We start from the raw sequence: 17,790 nt of genomic DNA, 5'->3' as shown, positions 1-17,790 counted from the left end.
AGAGTGTAGTGTGACATTTGGGTGAAATTTGTAAACTGAGACTCTTAATACATGACGGTATCCAACAAACAACTGAGATCCAGAATACACAGTGAGAGTCTATATCTAGGGCCTTACCTTGGCCGTCCTGTAGATGCTGACAGCATTTTCAAGATCAATGCTCTGGGAGCAGATGATCTCACAGTGTCTCTGTAGGGCCCCCAGCTGAAAGACGCTGGCTGCTGAAAGCAGCTGGGGGACACCAACCACATAACAAAATACAGCAGATTAGATAATGCTACAAGTTCTCAGGCCTGTGATCCATTCAAAGCTTTTTTTTTTGCCCAACAAATCAAGCAAATTATGTGATCTCAGTATGAATATGTGAAGAAAAAAAAACATCATTACAATGAGTGAGTGATTTACTCCTATGGTGAATTTGGTTGTAGATTTAGTACAAGTGACATACAGTTTGGCTCGACTTCAATGTCTTCTAAATCTGTCCTGTCCTCACCTACTCGCCTTCATCTGCACTGATTGGAAAAGGCTTGACAGGATTTGACCTGATCAGTGCCTTCAGATCAGTGCAATGAATGAGTAGGTGAGGATGCATAATTGGGAAGGAGTCTATGTGTCTTTCTATGAGCATTTTAGAAACAAAATGGCTGAATTCTCACCTCCAACAAGTCAGACACGTTGGTCTTCAGTGATTCTGTTCCTCCGCAGTACAGGTATGACATCATCATCTGGACAGAGGTCAAATAAATGTCAGAGCTACCATCATCCAATATTCCATCAACTCATTGGTCATACTCCGCTATATTCCGTTGTGATTTCAGATCATTGGTTAAAGGAAAGGGAAGGTAACAAGGATAGGAAACACAGAGATAACTGTTATACTGCCTATGAGGAAACATTGTTTTGGAGTCTAAAGCCCCGCCAAGCTAGTGACATGGATTCTGGGATTCTCTAGTCAATATGGGGCTATGTAGACACATAACTAAATATCTACATGATAGTCAACAGTGAGAACTAAGGTTCAGGTTGAGAGCTCATTATCTTCAGTTACCATTATCTTCAGTTATCTTCAGTTATCTTCAGATTCAGTTACCTGGAAGACGTTGTACTTGACATCACTGATCTCAATATCTTTAGTTCCGTCTGGTCCTGATGAGGCCAGCAGAGACTTGAACCTGCGCACCACAGAGAAAAGTGCAGGTTAGACAATGTTGGCAATCAATTGGCAACTCCATGGTTGTAATTCTTTCACAAACACAACAACATTTCCGTAATCCCTCCTCTTGCCAATTCTAAACAATATCCTCCTCTCTCCCCTACCCTCCAACATGAACATTATCTGCATGAACATCTCACCCTTCTGCACACCCCTCTCACCCTTCTGCACACCCCTCTCACCCTTCTGCACACCCCTCTCACCCTTTTGCACACCCCTCTCACCCTTCTGCACACCCCTCTCACCCTTCTGCTAACCCCTCTCACCTTTCCTCACCCATCCTCCCCCTTTCTCTTCTCACCTGTCTGAAGCAGTGATCAGCAGGACTTTGTGGGCGTAGAAAGGTTTCCCCTCCACCAAAAATGTCACATCTGACATCTCCATGTTATTCAGAAAATGAGGGTCTGGAGGATCAGGGAAAAAAACTTTGATTTCAACTAATATCCACTCCCTTGCAAATAAAAACGAAAACAATGAAAAACTAACACAGGAGTCGTTGGCCAGTTTCGGTTATGTTTGCTTGCACAAGAAGATAATTTTTATACAAATGTTTAATAAAATGTCATTACATTTTCTGTTAATTTATTACATCTATTTGACAGGAACAATGCATCAATCAACATTTCTATAAATGCCATAAAGTCAGCTAGCTAACTAGTTTTCAACTGTAGTCCCAATTAGATAAAAACATTTAAAACAGTATACATAGAGCCGTTTAAAAAGTTTAGACATAAGAAATCAAATTTCTTAATACAAATTCGCAATGATTACATTCAAATTCAATGTCTGGTTGAGACAATATCACTCCATAGTAACGTCTGTTTGCACAAACATCATTAAAAAGGAGATCTCCATTACCCAGCTGTGCTGAGAGGGTGGCCTTCATCTCCGGAATGGCCGGTAGTGGAGCCGGGCCGAAGCAGTGGCTAAAGATGGCTGCAAGCTGCTGGGTGATGGCATCGTTCTGAGAGGGAGTGAGGAAATTGGTTAGACTAGATCCAATAGCCTACCCATGAAAAGAACAATGTATTACAATACTGTTATTTATTTATATTTGCTTGTTCATTTCTTTCATTTTACCCTTGTTGAGTTGTTCACTCATTTGTTTGTTTGTTCACTTTGTCTTTACTATGAAATCTGAGCCATGTGAAAGCACATCGATGCCAACAGAGAAACCAGATTTGGGACCAGGCTAGAGAGTAGAGAGTAAATGAAAAAAAAGCAGTGACCAGACCTGGATTCAAATACTATTCGAAATCTTTCATTTACTTTGAGTCTTTGCTCTAGTCTGCCTGGAGTAAGAGATGGGAAGAGTTTGCAGTTTTGGGACTATTCCATTGGTCCAATAAGCCAGGCCCGCTCAATCAAGCACAGATAACGTATTTGAACCAAAGTCTGAGAGTGACATAAAGTTGACCAGGTGAAGTAAGGTGGCTGGCTCTACCTTGGTGGTTCGTAGGATAGTGAACATGAGGGGTAGGCCCAGAGAGACTAGCTCGTGGCAGTAGTCTTCCTCCCTGATGGAGGTGAACTCTCGAAGGAGGGACAGAGTGACCGAAGCCCTAGACTGCTGCTGGGCCACTCGCAGAGACTCCAGCCACACGTGCAGCTTCCATGGGACACCTGGACAAGTCACATTACACATGATGATAAAATCATTAGAAAGGGCATTTCCAAATACTGTACAGTACCAGTCAAAAGTTTGGACACACAAACTCATTGAAGGGTTTTTCTTTATTTTGACTATTTTCTACATTGTAGAATAATAGTTAAGACATCAAAACTATGAAATAACACACATGGAATCATGTAGTAACCAAAAAAAAAGTGTTAAACAAATCAAAATATATTTTATATTTGAGATTCTTCAAAGTAGCCACCCTTTGCATTGATGACAGCTTTGCATACTCTTAAAATAAAATATATCTTGATTTGTTTAACACTTTTTTTGGTTATTATATGATTACATGTGTTATTTCATAGTTTTGATGTCTTCACTATTAGAAAATAGTAAAAAATAAAGAAAAACCCTTGAATGAGTAGGTGTGTCCAAACTTTTGACTGGTACTGCATGTTCTATCCATCTTGTAAAAAGAACAAATATGCCAGCCAGCACACCATGGTCCTGTCTGACTTGAAGTAGATCCCATGCGAATCAGAAAATCCTCACTACTAAAAGGTGATGGGAGCCTAATAGGTTGTGTGCCTCTTCGTCTTTATCATGTACAATATATTCATTTGCCCAGTTTCTAAGGGCTCTATTCAATCCGCATTGTGGAAATTCAGCTTTACAGCGTGATTAAAATTTAAAGGCAATGTTCCCACTTTTAGCGGAGATGGTAAACGTTTATGTCGGCTCAATCAAAAATGACCTTAAAATGTATATAGCGGAATCTGTAATGGTTCAGTTTTATAGAGGGTTATGAGATTTCCATCCATAATGTGACTATTTGGAGTGATGATGAATTGATGCTTAACACAGCCTATTTTATGTCACCATATTGAGGTGTTTTACACATTTTCTATCTATGGTCCCATTCCCCACTTACCCAGTGCCCGTAGCTCCATGGTGACATCCAGGTAGCCGTGCTCGGCGCTGTAGTAGCTAGCCTCCTGAAGGGCCTTCATCCTGGCCTTGCACAGCCGTGGGATGCCCCCCTCAGAAGGGCACCCAGGGGATGGAGAAGGCAGGCTGGGGAGAGGGTAGGCGTCCTCCCCTTCCACCCCTTCAGCTAGGATTTCTTCGAGGGAGAGGACGTCCTCTTTGACCTGCTGGGGCTGGGTGAGCAGTTTGCGCAACACGTTCCTGTTGGAGAGAGAGACAGGGGGAGGGAGGGAGAGAGAGACAGGGGGAGGGAGGGAGAACGAGAAAGGGAGAGAGAGACGGAGGGAGGGAGAGAGGGCAGCAGGGGGAGTAGATGATAGGGAGGGCAAGGGAGAGAGGAAGAGAGAGTGAACCAGTGGAGGTTGTTTAAGGTTTACTTGGGCAAAAGCTATCATGCACATATAGCTACATTAATGGAGTCTGCTACACATAGCCACAATTTCCACTCAAAGTTCCATGAAATGCAAAGGTATAGCTTCTCTTAAATTATATAATATGTCACAGTTATACAGGCATCCACGCGTTGAGTCTACATCCTGATCCCCTAACACACGCACGCACGCGCACACACACACACACACACACACACAGAACAGGTGGAGCACTCTACACTCTTCAACAGTTGGTTTCTGACAGATGGGCTATGGATGGAATGAAGCCCCTGATCCCACCCCTACATCCCCTTAAACACACACACACACACACACACCCTTCCTCTAACCCCCTTATCCCATATGCCAGGGGTAGTGGGTCAAGTATATGACAAATAACAGGGCTAGTACGGTTAACATAGGCTACATCTGACGACTCTCAAGTGTTTCTTTCCTACCCTTACTTAGAATGACAACACATTATAGGGAATTCCAATTCCATGGTGTTGCTTTCACTTATTCCAACAATGACTTTTTACACTACTGAGCCAAACCAAGCCGAGTCAAACCAAGCTGTAGAGCAGTACTGAGCTGGCCTGGTTACGCATTCACTATAGTTGCTGTGAAAAGAACATATCTGAGCCAGCATAGTTTGGTTGGTACAATAGTGTGATAAGGGTTCTTCAGACGGTCCTCCTCGTACCTGTGTCCGTGCGCTGCGGCGTGACTGAAGCAGTTCATGTCCTCATAGAGTGATGATGTCAAAGCGTTGCCATCATGGGTTTTGGACAGAGGGTCTGCCCCCCTGGTGAGGAGCAGGCTCACCATCTCATAGTTACCTGGAGGCAAGGAAATCAAAGGGTTAATAGCGCAAAACGGATTTGTGCAACTCTGATCTGACGAACACAGTGAAACACCTTTGAACTAGAATCAAGGATGATAAAATATCACACTTACAATATACGACTTACAGACTTGCTCGTGTATATACACAAACAAACACTCACATACTCGTTGGGAGCGTACAGACTGTCACAAACCGTGTGTGGTTTGTGTGTATCTGCAGCTTCTCAGATATCTGTGTGCCACCCCCGCACACACACACACCTAACAACAGACAGTGTGTTCATTCACTCCTAAACACTTATTCCGTCCCTCCCTAATTCCTTCCATCCCTTATTAATTCTCTGAATTAATTCCTCACTATCCCTCCTTCAGTCAATCTCACACTCCTTCCCTCATATTCCTCCCTCACACTAGTAACTGAGCTCAGTAAATCAGAGCCAGCTTAACTTCTGTTGCTGTACAGAGTTACTGTATTGAGAAGAGCCCTATTCTACGAATGAGGTTTTCGGAGTTAGCAAGATAACCTTTGTCAACTGTTCAACTCAGGATAAGTAGTAACATTAATTAACGTGATTCACCTTTTAGCAAGGAAACGAATCCTTCAGAACTAATCTGCTCCGGGGCAGACTAACTCGGGGCTTACTCTATTTATCCTGGGTGAAGTGTTGGAGCTGAGTTGAGGACCAATGAAATCAGATTTCCTCCCTCTCGCAAAGATGGTGTGATCATCGCCTTCTTTTTAATGTAATTTGAGGAAGATGGCAGATGAAATATTTTATCAATCAAATGTGGTTGTTTTTTGTGTTAAAAATAGTAATGTTAAAATACCTATCACATAACACATTTAGAAATGAAAGAATGCATTTGAAACTTCAGCACAGTAAAACTTTTGCATGACTTAATACAATTACTTTATCGATAGGAGTGAGAAAAAAGGTGTTTGTGCTGTCGTGACTTTACTTTCATTAATCTGATGACTGTTATTTATTTAATCCACTAACTATGTTTAATTGTTACCCAATTAAATTAATCAATTAACTCATTAAGACTTTGGGGCACCACTGAAGAGGTAATTCAAAGAGTTACCATCTACCGAATTTAACTTGACAAGGTCTTTACCTATAACATCCATAAAACAGTCAACATATTAATCATAACCTCTTATCATATCATCCTTCACAACAGTCAACCTCCTGCATCTGCAAAAAAAACATCCTTACTTGTGAGAGAGAGAGAGAGAGAGAGAGAGAGAGAGAGAGAGAGAGAGAGAGAGAGAGAGAGAGAGAGAGAAAAAGACACTTATTGTTGACACAGAACTATTCTCACAGTAATCATATAATTTTCACACAAATCGCCACCCATTTGGAGTAAGAAATCATTCATGTATTTATGTGTGAGTCCTTTTATGATCTTTGGCTGAAGGGCACGGTTCCATCAGGCTGACACACTCTTCTGACCTCACTCATGGTGCAGCTACTTACTGTGCAAAGTTTATAGGAGATAGAATCTCTTATACCTCCTATAATCGCATTCATATCTTTACTTCAATCATTTGTCACATTTATATGCACAACGTATTAGATGAAAACTTTACAGATAAAGGGGATATACTTTCCAAGTTATAGTATTGACAATTTATGACATCACAAAATAAAAACCAATATGAAATTAGTTTATAGCTCACCACTGACCCTTCCCCACATTCTTATGTTAGAATTATTGTTCCAGTATCCACTTTTGACTGTGTTAGAGTTTCGAAGGGAAAAACCTGTTAAAACCTCTTGATGCTATGGGGGCGCTATTTCATTTTTGGATAAAAAGACGTGCCCGTATTAAGTGCAATATTTTGTCACAAAAAGATGCTCGACTATGCATATAATTGATTGGGAAGAAAACACCCTGACGTTTCCAGAACTGCAAAGATATTGTCTGTGAGTGCCGCAGAACAGATGCTACAGGCAAAACACGTTGCGCTGTGAATGCGCAACGAATGAGCCTGCCCGATCTATCGTTTCCCCAAGGTGTCTGCAGCATTGTGACGTATTTGTAGGCATATCATTGGAAGATTGACCATAAGAGACTACATTTGCCAGGTGTCCGCCCGGTGTCCTCCGTTGAAATTGGTGCGTCATCTTCAACTGCACGTCTTTTTCCAAGCGATTCACCGGAGAAAGGAGACTACCACGAACAATATATCAATGAAGAGATATGTGAAAAACACTGAGGATTGATTCTAAACAGCATTTGCCATGTTTCAGTCGATATTATGGAGTTAATTTGGAAAACAGTTCGCCGTTTTGATGACTGAATTTTCGGGGTTTTTTGGTACCCAAACGTGATGTACAAAACGGAGCGATTTCTCCTACACAAAGAATCTTTCAGGAAAAACTGAACATTTGCTATGTAACTGAGTCTCCTCATTGAAAACATCCGAAGTTCTTCAAAGGTAAATGATTTTATTTGAATCCTTTTCTGGTTTTTGTGCAAATGTTGCCCGCTAAATGCTATGCTAAATGCTACGCTAGCTATCAATACTCTTACACAAATGCTTGTTTTGCTATGGTTCAAAAGCATATTTTGAAAATCTGAGATGACAGTGTTGTTAAGAAAAGGCTAAGCTTGAGAGCTAGCACATTCATTTCATTTCATTTGCGATTTTCATAAATAGTTAACGTTACGTTATGCTAATGAGCTTGAGGCTATAACTGGATACAGGTTTTTTTCATAGCCAAACGTGAACAAAATGGAGCGATTTGTCCTACACAAATAATATTTTTTTGAAAAACTGAACATTTGCTATCTGAGGGTCTCCTCATTGAAAACATCTGAAGTTCTTCAAAGGTAAATGATTTTATTTGAATGGTTTTCTTGTTTTTGTGAAAATGTTGCTGGCTGAATTCTAGGCTTAAAGCTATGCTAGCTATCAATACTCTTACACAAATGCTTGTTTAGCTATGGTTGAAAAGCATATTTTGAAAATCTGAGATGACAGTGTTGTTAACAAAAGTCTAAGCTTGAGAGCAAATATATTTATTTCATTTCATTTGCGATTTTCATGAATAGTTAACGTTGCGTTATGCTAATGAGCTTGAGGCTATAAATAGAATCCCGGATCCGGGATTGCTCGATGCAAGAAGTTAACAAAGATATTCCTCTGGTGGATTTTACTGGAGGGGTAGAAGGAGCCCCCCTTCTCCTGTAATTTACAACAGAGTGTGTGTGAACTGTCAAACCAGCCCAGTTCCCTCTCGCCTCTTCTGTGGGTAAGAAAAGGTCTGGATATTGTCAACCATTGCCAAGCTGATCTGATCCATTGTGATCCTCACAGGACAGTCATGACAGTGCATTGATAAGCACACCAAAGACAGCATTAACGATATGTTATAAAAGAAAGACGGCAGCTCTAACAGCCTATTTCGCACCATAGCCTACTGAATTTGTAAGGTGTAGCACTGACTCGCCCATGGATTGATGTTTCAGCATCGTCTCAATGAAGAGTTCGGCGTTCGACTAGACGTTACAAGCCCAACTCGAGCAGGCTTGAGTAAATGGCAGGTGCACGATCAATATCCACCTTCGTAACATGGATGAAGCCTGAGCTGGAATGTAAAGCTGACTGAAGCTGGCTTGCTTTAGAAAACACTGAGTAGATCGTACACTGAGTAGATCTGAGTAGATCTAGCCGTGGTATACCTCTCAGGTCTGACATATATTTCCATCACACACTTTTCAATGGATGCTTGTGTGTAAAAGTGTATGTGTGAGTGTTGAGTGGTTTGTGTGTACGCGCTTGTGAGTGTGTGTGCGCATGTGTGTATGCCATGTGGCTGTTCCCGCCGTGCCCGTGTGGTGCCCACCTGCTGCAGATGCCAGCTGAAGAGGGGTGTCTGCTGTGCTCTCCTGCCCGTTTCGGACGGCTGCCCCTTCCACATTAGCCCCTGCATCCAACAGCAGCTGCCAACGCACACACACACCACACAGGGTAAGGTTTAGGCACAACATATTCTAATCTACAGTATACACCCTGTCTGTTGAGGTGGAAGAAGGTGAAGCAAACCACGGCAAAATGATGATAGGTGTTTCTGTGAAAAAAGACATAGGGCCGGGATGCCAAAACATGCAGATTGTAAAGCGGTAGTTTGGGTGCTGATTGGCTGAAATGTGTATATTAGACAATATACCACGGGTATGATGCAAAAACCTTTGTTTAATATTTCATTGATGTTTGTAACCCGTTTATAATAGCAATTAGGCACCTCTAGGGCTTGTGTTATATGGCCAATATACCACACCCCCTTAGGCATTATTGCTTAATTAAAAACCTGTGTACTGAGATTGATTTTAAAGGTGATTTCTGCTTGTGCCAATATCTGTAGCGTTTAGAGCGAACATGATCTCCATGAACATAGAAAATTGTACATTAAAAATTGTCTTTAAAAGTATATCATTGTGTGCAAATTGCTAATCTGCATTGGATTGAATCCAGGCCTTTGAAGTGAATTTTTGTTTTGTTTTTTTTTTTTTTTGGGGGGGGGGTTCCCTTTCTTCATCTGGAACTACATAAGGTGTGCCAATTAACAACTTTCTTTTCAGTCATTCATACCTGCACCACAGAGATGTGACCGTGCAGCACAGAGAAGGTAAGAGCCGCCCAGTGGCGACTGTCTGGGTGGACAGAGGGTTGTTTGGAAGAACAGGCAGGCACCTGGGCAGAAGAGAGAGGGAGAAGAGGTTAGGTATCAATGTCATGATAGATGTTTACTGTAATGCATTGCTCACAGCTGCAATTTTACATTTTTAATTTAGGGCTCAATTCAATATATAGTGTTGAAGATCTGCATTGTAGCGAGACCTTCATCGATACGGATTGAATTGAGCCTTTAGTCTTAGTCCTATTCAGAGTGACTTTCAATCAGCACATTCAACTGAGGTACACCAGGGCCAGCCGGTCATGGCCAAATTAACATCAGATTTGACTTTTCACAGCAGGTTAGGAGAATTTACGCAGCAGGTTAGAAGAATTAACGTAGCAGGTTAAAAGTCACGACCCCAACTATCATTTGGGTCGTCACTCGTTTCTTGTGTGATACACGTGGTTTATTGATAACAACTCTGTTCTCTACTATAGGCAGTTAGCTGCCTAGTGAATGCAACATTGTAACTCTCCGACGTGAATAGTTGGCAACGATGTTTAGTTTCCAATTGCTACACAATAAGCTCAACTGAATGCAACAATTGCGCATGATACACAGCCCTGTTTCTTTGTCTTCAAGAAGGCGTGATCTTGAGGCCGTCTTTACTCTGCTTTGGAGAAAGAATTCCGTTGTCTCGGAGAAACGGGGATAATCAATACAATCTTTTCTAATTTTGTCAAATTCGGGTACACTTAGCTGGCATTTACCGGCTACCAGAAACCCTGTTCAAGAGTAACCAATCAGAGCAGGGAAAAAAAGCCTTACCGCCACATCTAGGTTGGCCCCGGCATCAATCAACATCTGGACTAGAGCTTCATCTCCTGCTGAGCACGCATACATTAGAGGGGTCATACCCTGCAGAGAGAGAGGGAGAGAATGAGGGAGAGAGAGAATGAGTGAGAGAGAGAGAGAATGAGAGAGAGACAGAGAGTGAATGAGAGAGAGACAGAGAGAGAATGAGAGAGAGACAGAGGATGTAATGCTTTGTTTAGAATATGATCTACCAACTGCAGCACGTTAGACCTCAACTCAGCCGTTGAGGTCACACAAAATGAGCACATCCACACACCTACCTTCAGCACACACACACACACACACACACACACACACTGCTCAACCCCTCACTCTCTCTCAATACCTGGTCATCCATGCTGTTTACCCCGTCAGGCCCCAGCAGGTCGATGGCCTGGCCAATCAGGTCGGTGCGTCCACAGTTGAGCATGCGGAAGCCCAGGTCCAAGTGAAACTTATCAGTGGCCGCCTTGGAGTCCAGACGCCTGAAAGAACTAAAACAACACTCAGGCCTGGGGGAGAAACAGCAGGAAGGGGGAAAGACAGAAGAAGATGAAGAAGGACAACAGAAAGAGAGGACGGGAGAGACAAATGGAGGAGAAAAAGGTTAGGGTTAGGTTAGTCAGTGTTCATCAACCACCTAATGTGGTGGAGCAGTTTAATACCTTAACAATGTTTATTTGAGGAGGATGATGTCTAGACTAGACATATGGTGTTAATCTAACTAGGCTGAGACCTTTTAAAAGGGACAGAAATAAAGTTTTGATGACTGATAAAGTAAATTGTTGATGATTTAACTAGCTAATTTGACAGAAGCAAAATATAAGTGAGAGACATATCTTTAAGCCTTTCCTCCATCAGCTGATCTACAGTAGGAGCTGCAGGTCTCCTCTGTCAATATAATCTTATTCATTGTGATCAAAAAGGCAAAACTGTTCCAAAATCAAAATGTATGGTGCAGCAAGCAGTATCAGTGTTTACTGCCACGACCAATCAGATTACAGGGCCAGGAGGAAATGAACATTCAAAACTTGACAACTTAATTTGAGGCAAAGGGCATTTCAATAGACTTTAAAAAAAATGACTTACTACATAGTCCAGGACATAGATTAAAACAAGTAGTTGCACCGGAAAAACTGGGATAAAGTGGAAAAGTAGAATATGTGTGGAGAATAACAGTAGTGATCTTGCTGACACAAGCACACTAATTACCCTATATGTTAGCATATTGCAAGGAATGAGAAAACTTACAATAGCTATTGTGAAAGACCAAATACGTTCTATAGATATGCAGGAAATGTTAGTTGGTCAAAGTCAAAAATCTTTACCGGAGCTTGCATTTGGGCTTACTTTAATTATTGTTCATCAAGATACAGTTGAAGTCGGAAGTTACCATACACTAATGTTGGAGATATTAAAACTCATCTTTCAACCACTCCACAAATGGCTTGTTAACAAACTATAGTTTTGGCAAGTGGGTTAGGACATCTACTTTGTGCACGACAAGTAATTTTTCCAACAATTGTTTACAGACAGATTATTTCACAAATAATTCACTGTATCAGATGTCTTGTGGGTCAGAAGTCTACATACACTAAGTTGACTGTGCCTTTAAACAGCTTGGAAAATTCCAGAAAATTATGTCATGGCTTTAGAAGTGTCTGATAGGCTATTTGACATCATTTGAGTCATTTGGAGGTGTACCTGTGGATGTATTTCAAGGCCTACCTTCCAAATCAGTGCCTCTTTGCTTGACATCATGGGAGAATCCAAACAAATTAATCAAGACCTCAGAAAAGAATTGTAGACCTCCACAAGTCTGGTTCATCCTTGGGAGCAATTTCCAAACGCCTGTAGGTACCACGTTCATCTGTACAAACAATAGTACGCAAGTATAAACACCACGGGACCACTCAGCCTTCATACCGCTCAGGAAGGAGATGCGTTCTGTCTCCTAGAGATGCTACAAAAAGTTGTGCTATAAATTCTCAGACAGCCCAAAGATTCCTGGATGCCTTTCCAGACTCCCTCTGCCTACCCAAGGACGTCAGAGGACAAAAATCAAGTAACCACCTAACCGAGGAACTCAATTTCACCTTGCGCAATACCCTAGATGCAGTTGCACCCCTAACAACTAAAAATATTTGTCATAAGAAACTAGCTCCCTGGTATGCAGAAAATACCCGAGCTCTGAAGCAAGCTTCTAGAAAATTGGAACGGAAATGGCGCCACACAACACTGGAAGTCTTCCGACGAGCTTGGAAAGACAGTACTGTGCTGTATCGAAGAGCCCTCACTGTTGCTCAATCATCCAATTTTTTTCCAACTTACTTGAGGAAAGTAAGAACAATCCAAAATGTATTTTTGATAGTCGCAAAGCTAACTAAAAAGCAGTATTCCCAAGAGAGGATGGCTTTCACTTCAGCAGAAATAAATTCATGAACTTCTTTGAGGAAAAGATCATGATCATGACAAAGCAAATTACGGACTCCTCTTTAAATCTGCGTCAGTCTGGTTTTAGACCCCATCATAGCACTGAGACTGCACTTGTGAAGGTGGTAAATTACCTTTTATTGGCGTCAGACAGAGGCTCTGCATCTGTCTTCGTGCTCCTAGACCTTAGTGCTGCTTTTGATACCATCGATCACCACATTCTTTTGGAGAGATTGGAAACCCAAATTGGTCTAACCGGACAAATTCCGGCCTGGTTTAGATCTTATCTGTCGGAAAGATATCAGTTTGTCTCTGTGAATGGTTTGTCCTCCGACAAGTCAACTGTAAATTTTGGTGTTCCTCAAGGTTCCATTTTAGGACCACTATTGTTTTCACTATATATTTTACCTCTTGGTGATGTCATTCGGAAACATAATGTTAACTTTCACTGCTATGCGAATGACACACAGCTGTACATTTCAATGAAACATGGCGAAGCCCCAACTTTGCCCAAGCTGGAAGCCTGTGTTTCAGACATAAGGAAGTGGATGGCTGCAAACGTTCTACTTTTAAACTCGGACAAAACAGAGATGCTTGTTCTAGGTCCCAAGAAACAAAGAGATCTTCTGTTGAATCTGGCAATTCATCTAGATGGTTGTACAGTCGTCGCAAATAAAACTGTGAAGGACCTCCGCGTTACTCTGGACCCTGATCTTTTGACGAACATATCAAGACCGTTTGAAGGATAGTTTTTTCCCCATTTACGTAACATTGCAAAAATCAGAAATCTTCTGTCCAAAGATGATGCAGAAAAATGTATCCATGCTTTTGATACTTCTAGGTTAGACTACTGCAATGCTCTACTTTCAGGCTTCCCAGATAAAGCACAAACAGGTTATATCCTTCCTGTTTGGCCCTGTCCGGGGGTGTCCTCAGATGGGGCCACAGTGTCTCCTGACCCCTCCTGTCTCAGCCTCCAGTATTTATGCTGCAGTAGTTTGTGTCGGGGGGCTAGGGTCAGTTTGATATATCTGGAGTACTTCTCCTGTCCTATTCTGTGTCCTGTGTGAATTTAAGTGTGCTCTCTCTAATTATCTCTTTCTCTCTCTCAGAAGACCTGAGCCCTAGGACCATGCCTCAGGACTACCGGACACGATGACTCCTTGCTGTCCCCAGTCCACCTGGCCGTGCTGCTGCTCCTGTTTCAACTGTTCTGTCTTATTATTATTGGACCATGCTGGTCATTTATGAACATTTGAACATCTTGGCCATGTTCTGTTATAATCTCCACGCGACACAGACGGGCCACCCCTCATAGCCTGGATCCTGCAATTCTATATAGTGTAACATGGACTGTTTGTTGTTGCTGTTTTTTGTTTTGTTTTTTACAACACCAGGATTTATGAACATTTTCGCAGCAGATGGAAACTATTATCTTTGACTTCACCATCTATTGATATGTCCAAAGTTTTAGCATCTTTCATAAATGCTTTTAAATCCACCTTTATTTAACTAGGCAAGTCAGTTAAGATTAACTTCTTATTTACTATGACGGCCTACACCGGACAACGCTGAGACAATTATGCGCCACCCGATGGGACTCCCAATCACGGCCGGTTGTGATACAGCCTGGATTCAAACCAGGGGGTCTGTAGTGACGCTTCTAACACTGAGATGCATTACCTTAGACCTCTGCGTCACTCGGGAGCCCAAAGGAGACATGCACTGGCAGGCTTCTGAGGCGGAATAGCAAAGCCAAGTCAGCCCATGCTAATGGTTCTCACAGGGGAAGTGAAAGGATAGGCTACCATTACTTTGCAAATGATGCACTTCACCAAGATAATCCATTGACCTGACAGGTGTGGCATATGATGAAGCTGATGAAATGCCATGATCATTACACAGGTGAACCTTGTACCGGGGACAATAAAAGGCCACCTTAAAATGTGCAGTTTTGTCACAGATGTCACAAGTTTTGAGAGAGTGTACAGTAGGCATACTGACTGCAGGAATGTCTACCAGAGCTGTTGCCAGAGAATTGAATGTTCATTTCTCTACCATAAGCTGCCTCCAACATCATTTTAGAGAATTTGGCAGTACGTCCAACCGGCCTCACAACTTCAGACCACGTGTAACCACGCCAGCCTAAGACCTCCACATCCAGCTTCTTCACCGTGCTGAGGAGTCTGCAATAAAGCCCTTTTGTGGGGAAAAACTGATTCTGATTGGCTGGGCCTGGCTCCACAGTGGGTAGGCCTGGCTGCCAAGTGGGTGGGTCTATGCCCTCCAAGGGCAAACAATGGCTGCACCCCTGCCCAATCATGTGAAATCCATAGATTAGACCGAATGAATGTATTTACATTTCCTTATATGAACTCTAACTCAGTAAAACCTTTGAAATCGTTGCATTTTGTGTTTATAGTTTTGTTCAGTATATATCATACTTTGACTAATATGATGACTTAATGACTTCATTCATTGTCCAACATCATGAGTAATCTCTGGGCATCGTCTTGTGGTACTTTAAACCACATCAGGCAACCACTTTTGAGGTCTTGGAAAAATACCCCAAAAACATTTTTTGGAGGCTGTATCTGCCCTTTAATTTAATTGTACACCAGCAAGAGACCATTTCTTTGCCTGGCTTTGTTTTTGTACTGTACAATGTACAGTATTGTACATATGATGGCAGAGTTTGCAATAACAAATGACCACCCAATTGATAGGCTATAAATCTTAATGGAAAAAACAATTGGCATGCTAACTGGCTACACAACACACACACAAACAGGCCTTACTTCTTCAGAAAGTTGCAGGAAATACAAATCACTGATTTCTTTTTATGAATTATGCGAAACGAGTTACATTTAAATACCCTACCGCTATTTTTCGTCTGTGAGCTGCACCACATGACAACCAATTGTTTGAGCTGTGCACTCTTGCTGCCTGACCAATAATGTTCTACTCATTATTTCACCTTTATTTAACTAGGCAAGTCAGTTAAGAACAAATTCTTATTTACAATGACTGAACCCTTCCCTAACCCGGACGACTCTGTGCAATTGTGTGCAGTCCTATGGGACTCCCGATCACGGCCGGTTGTGACACAGCCTGGGAACGAACCAGGGTCTGTAGTGACGTCTCTAGCACTGCAATCCAGTGCCTTAGACCGCTGTGCCACTAGGAACATAGTAAGGTGTATGTTGATCGGCTACTGCTGCCACAATTGCCCCTTTTCTCCCTCCCTCCTCTCCATCTTTGCTAGGGATTTCTGAGACTTTTGATATGGAAAAAAATCTTAAGCTAATAAGTGGTTTTTGCCTTTTTTCTAACAAGGGGTATGGCCTACCCCCGCACACCCTCTCAATTCGAGCCCTGCATATAGGAGTGTGTTTCAAAGAGCACTCTTTTTGGACAAGTCTGAGAGTGAGCTACCTGCATCTTTGCTATCTATTTAACTGTGTGTGTGTGTGTGTGTGTGTGTGTGTGTGTGCGCTCTCTCTTACTTCAGCTGTCTGGGTTCACAGTCCATGCCTGGGAGGAGCTGTCTAGCGGTCTGTCTGACATCATCACTGTCCACCAATAGGCTGCGGCGGTGCTCAGCGTGCACAATAGCCACTCGCATCCACTCCATCAGGGGCGGCAGCAGCAGGAAGGGCCTATGGAAGACACAGAATGGTGTTACAGAACAATTCACACCCCATCAATACCTGTATCCTTCAGAAAGGGAAAGAATGGAGAGAGAAATCCTCTATTCCCTATTAAGTGCAGTAATTTTGACCAGGGCCCATAGCGCTCAGTGACAGGGTGCAATTTAGGGCGCTTAATATTATATAGCTCCCTTAATGCAATATCTTCTATTTTGCCCCAAATATGAGCTCCAGGGAGAACCGGTTAAGGAAAGAAGGGCTTGTGTCCCAAATGTGTAAAACAGGGCTTGTGTCCCAAATAGCACCAATATGAGAAAAGTAGTGCACTATTTAGGGGATAAGGTGCCATTTGGGACACAGTCAGGAGCTGGATGGGAAACCAATCTGTCCCAAATAACATCCTGTTTTGAAAGAGGAACTCCAACTTTCCAGTCTAAATATGCATTTACTAAATGTAGCAAGTGATTTAGCTACCCAGGAGAGTTCAGGGAGAGAGAGAAAAGGGAGAGAGAGCGAGAGAGCGCGTGTTCTTTCCTTTTTGAGTATCTCTGGCTCAGACCTGAAGACCAGCATTCAGCAGGATAACATCTCCTGACCCTGAACACCACTTGTGTGTGTCTGTTTGTACATCCTTGTGTATCTTGACTGGAACAAATTGCAAAAATAGCTGAAGTTGTAGACTTATACAGTGGGGCAAAAAAGTATTTAGTCAGCCACCAATTGTGCAAGTTCTCCCACTTAAAAAGATGAGAAGCCTGTAATTTATCATAGGTACACTTCAACTATGACAGACAAAATGAGAAAAAAAATCCAGAAAATCACATTGTAGGATTTTTTATTGAATTTATCAGCTATCTGAGCAGCTATCTCTGCAGCTCACCGATCGCTGCAGCTGTACACAGCCCATCTGTAAATAGCCCATTCAACTACCTACCTCATCCCGATATTGTTTTTATTTACATTTGTTTTGCATTTTTGCACACCAGTATTTCTACTTGCACATCATCTGCACATCTATCACTCCAATTTTCTAAATTGTAATTACTTCGCTATTATGGCCTATTTATTGCCTTACCTCCTTACTCCATTTTCACACACTGTATTTAGATTTTTCTATTGTTATTGACTGTACTTTTGTTTATCTCATGTGCAACTCTGTGTCGTGTTGTTTTTTTCTTGCACTGGT

At 42.1% G+C, this 17,790-nt stretch overlaps 1 protein-coding gene across 1 annotated transcript in view; it reads right to left on the bottom strand.

Annotated features, from left to right (window-relative positions):
- The window catches only part of abtb2b (ankyrin repeat and BTB (POZ) domain containing 2b), a 140,030-nt gene that overhangs the window by 4,248 nt on the left and 117,992 nt on the right, over nt 1-17,790 (bottom strand). Inside the window, exons 4-16 of the mRNA XM_064930638.1 lie at nt 16,461-16,613; nt 10,868-11,033; nt 10,495-10,584; nt 9,639-9,740; nt 8,893-8,989; nt 4,893-5,028; nt 3,763-4,019; nt 2,658-2,836; nt 2,072-2,177; nt 1,515-1,617; nt 1,091-1,172; nt 657-725; nt 118-231 (exon numbers count right to left, since the gene is read on the bottom strand). Of these exons, the coding sequence (XP_064786710.1) occupies nt 118-231; nt 657-725; nt 1,091-1,172; nt 1,515-1,617; nt 2,072-2,177; nt 2,658-2,836; nt 3,763-4,019; nt 4,893-5,028; nt 8,893-8,989; nt 9,639-9,740; nt 10,495-10,584; nt 10,868-11,033; nt 16,461-16,613 (1,654 nt within the window). The remainder of the gene's footprint in view (nt 1-117; nt 232-656; nt 726-1,090; nt 1,173-1,514; nt 1,618-2,071; nt 2,178-2,657; nt 2,837-3,762; nt 4,020-4,892; nt 5,029-8,892; nt 8,990-9,638; nt 9,741-10,494; nt 10,585-10,867; nt 11,034-16,460; nt 16,614-17,790) is intronic.

This window comes from Oncorhynchus masou, chromosome 22 (assembly GCF_036934945.1).
Source record: "Oncorhynchus masou masou isolate Uvic2021 chromosome 22, UVic_Omas_1.1, whole genome shotgun sequence".
In the NCBI taxonomy this organism is placed as follows: domain Eukaryota; kingdom Metazoa; phylum Chordata; class Actinopteri; order Salmoniformes; family Salmonidae; genus Oncorhynchus; species Oncorhynchus masou.
Note: the sequence above shows the minus strand (reverse complement) of the source record. Positions and strands in the feature narration are given on the sequence as shown.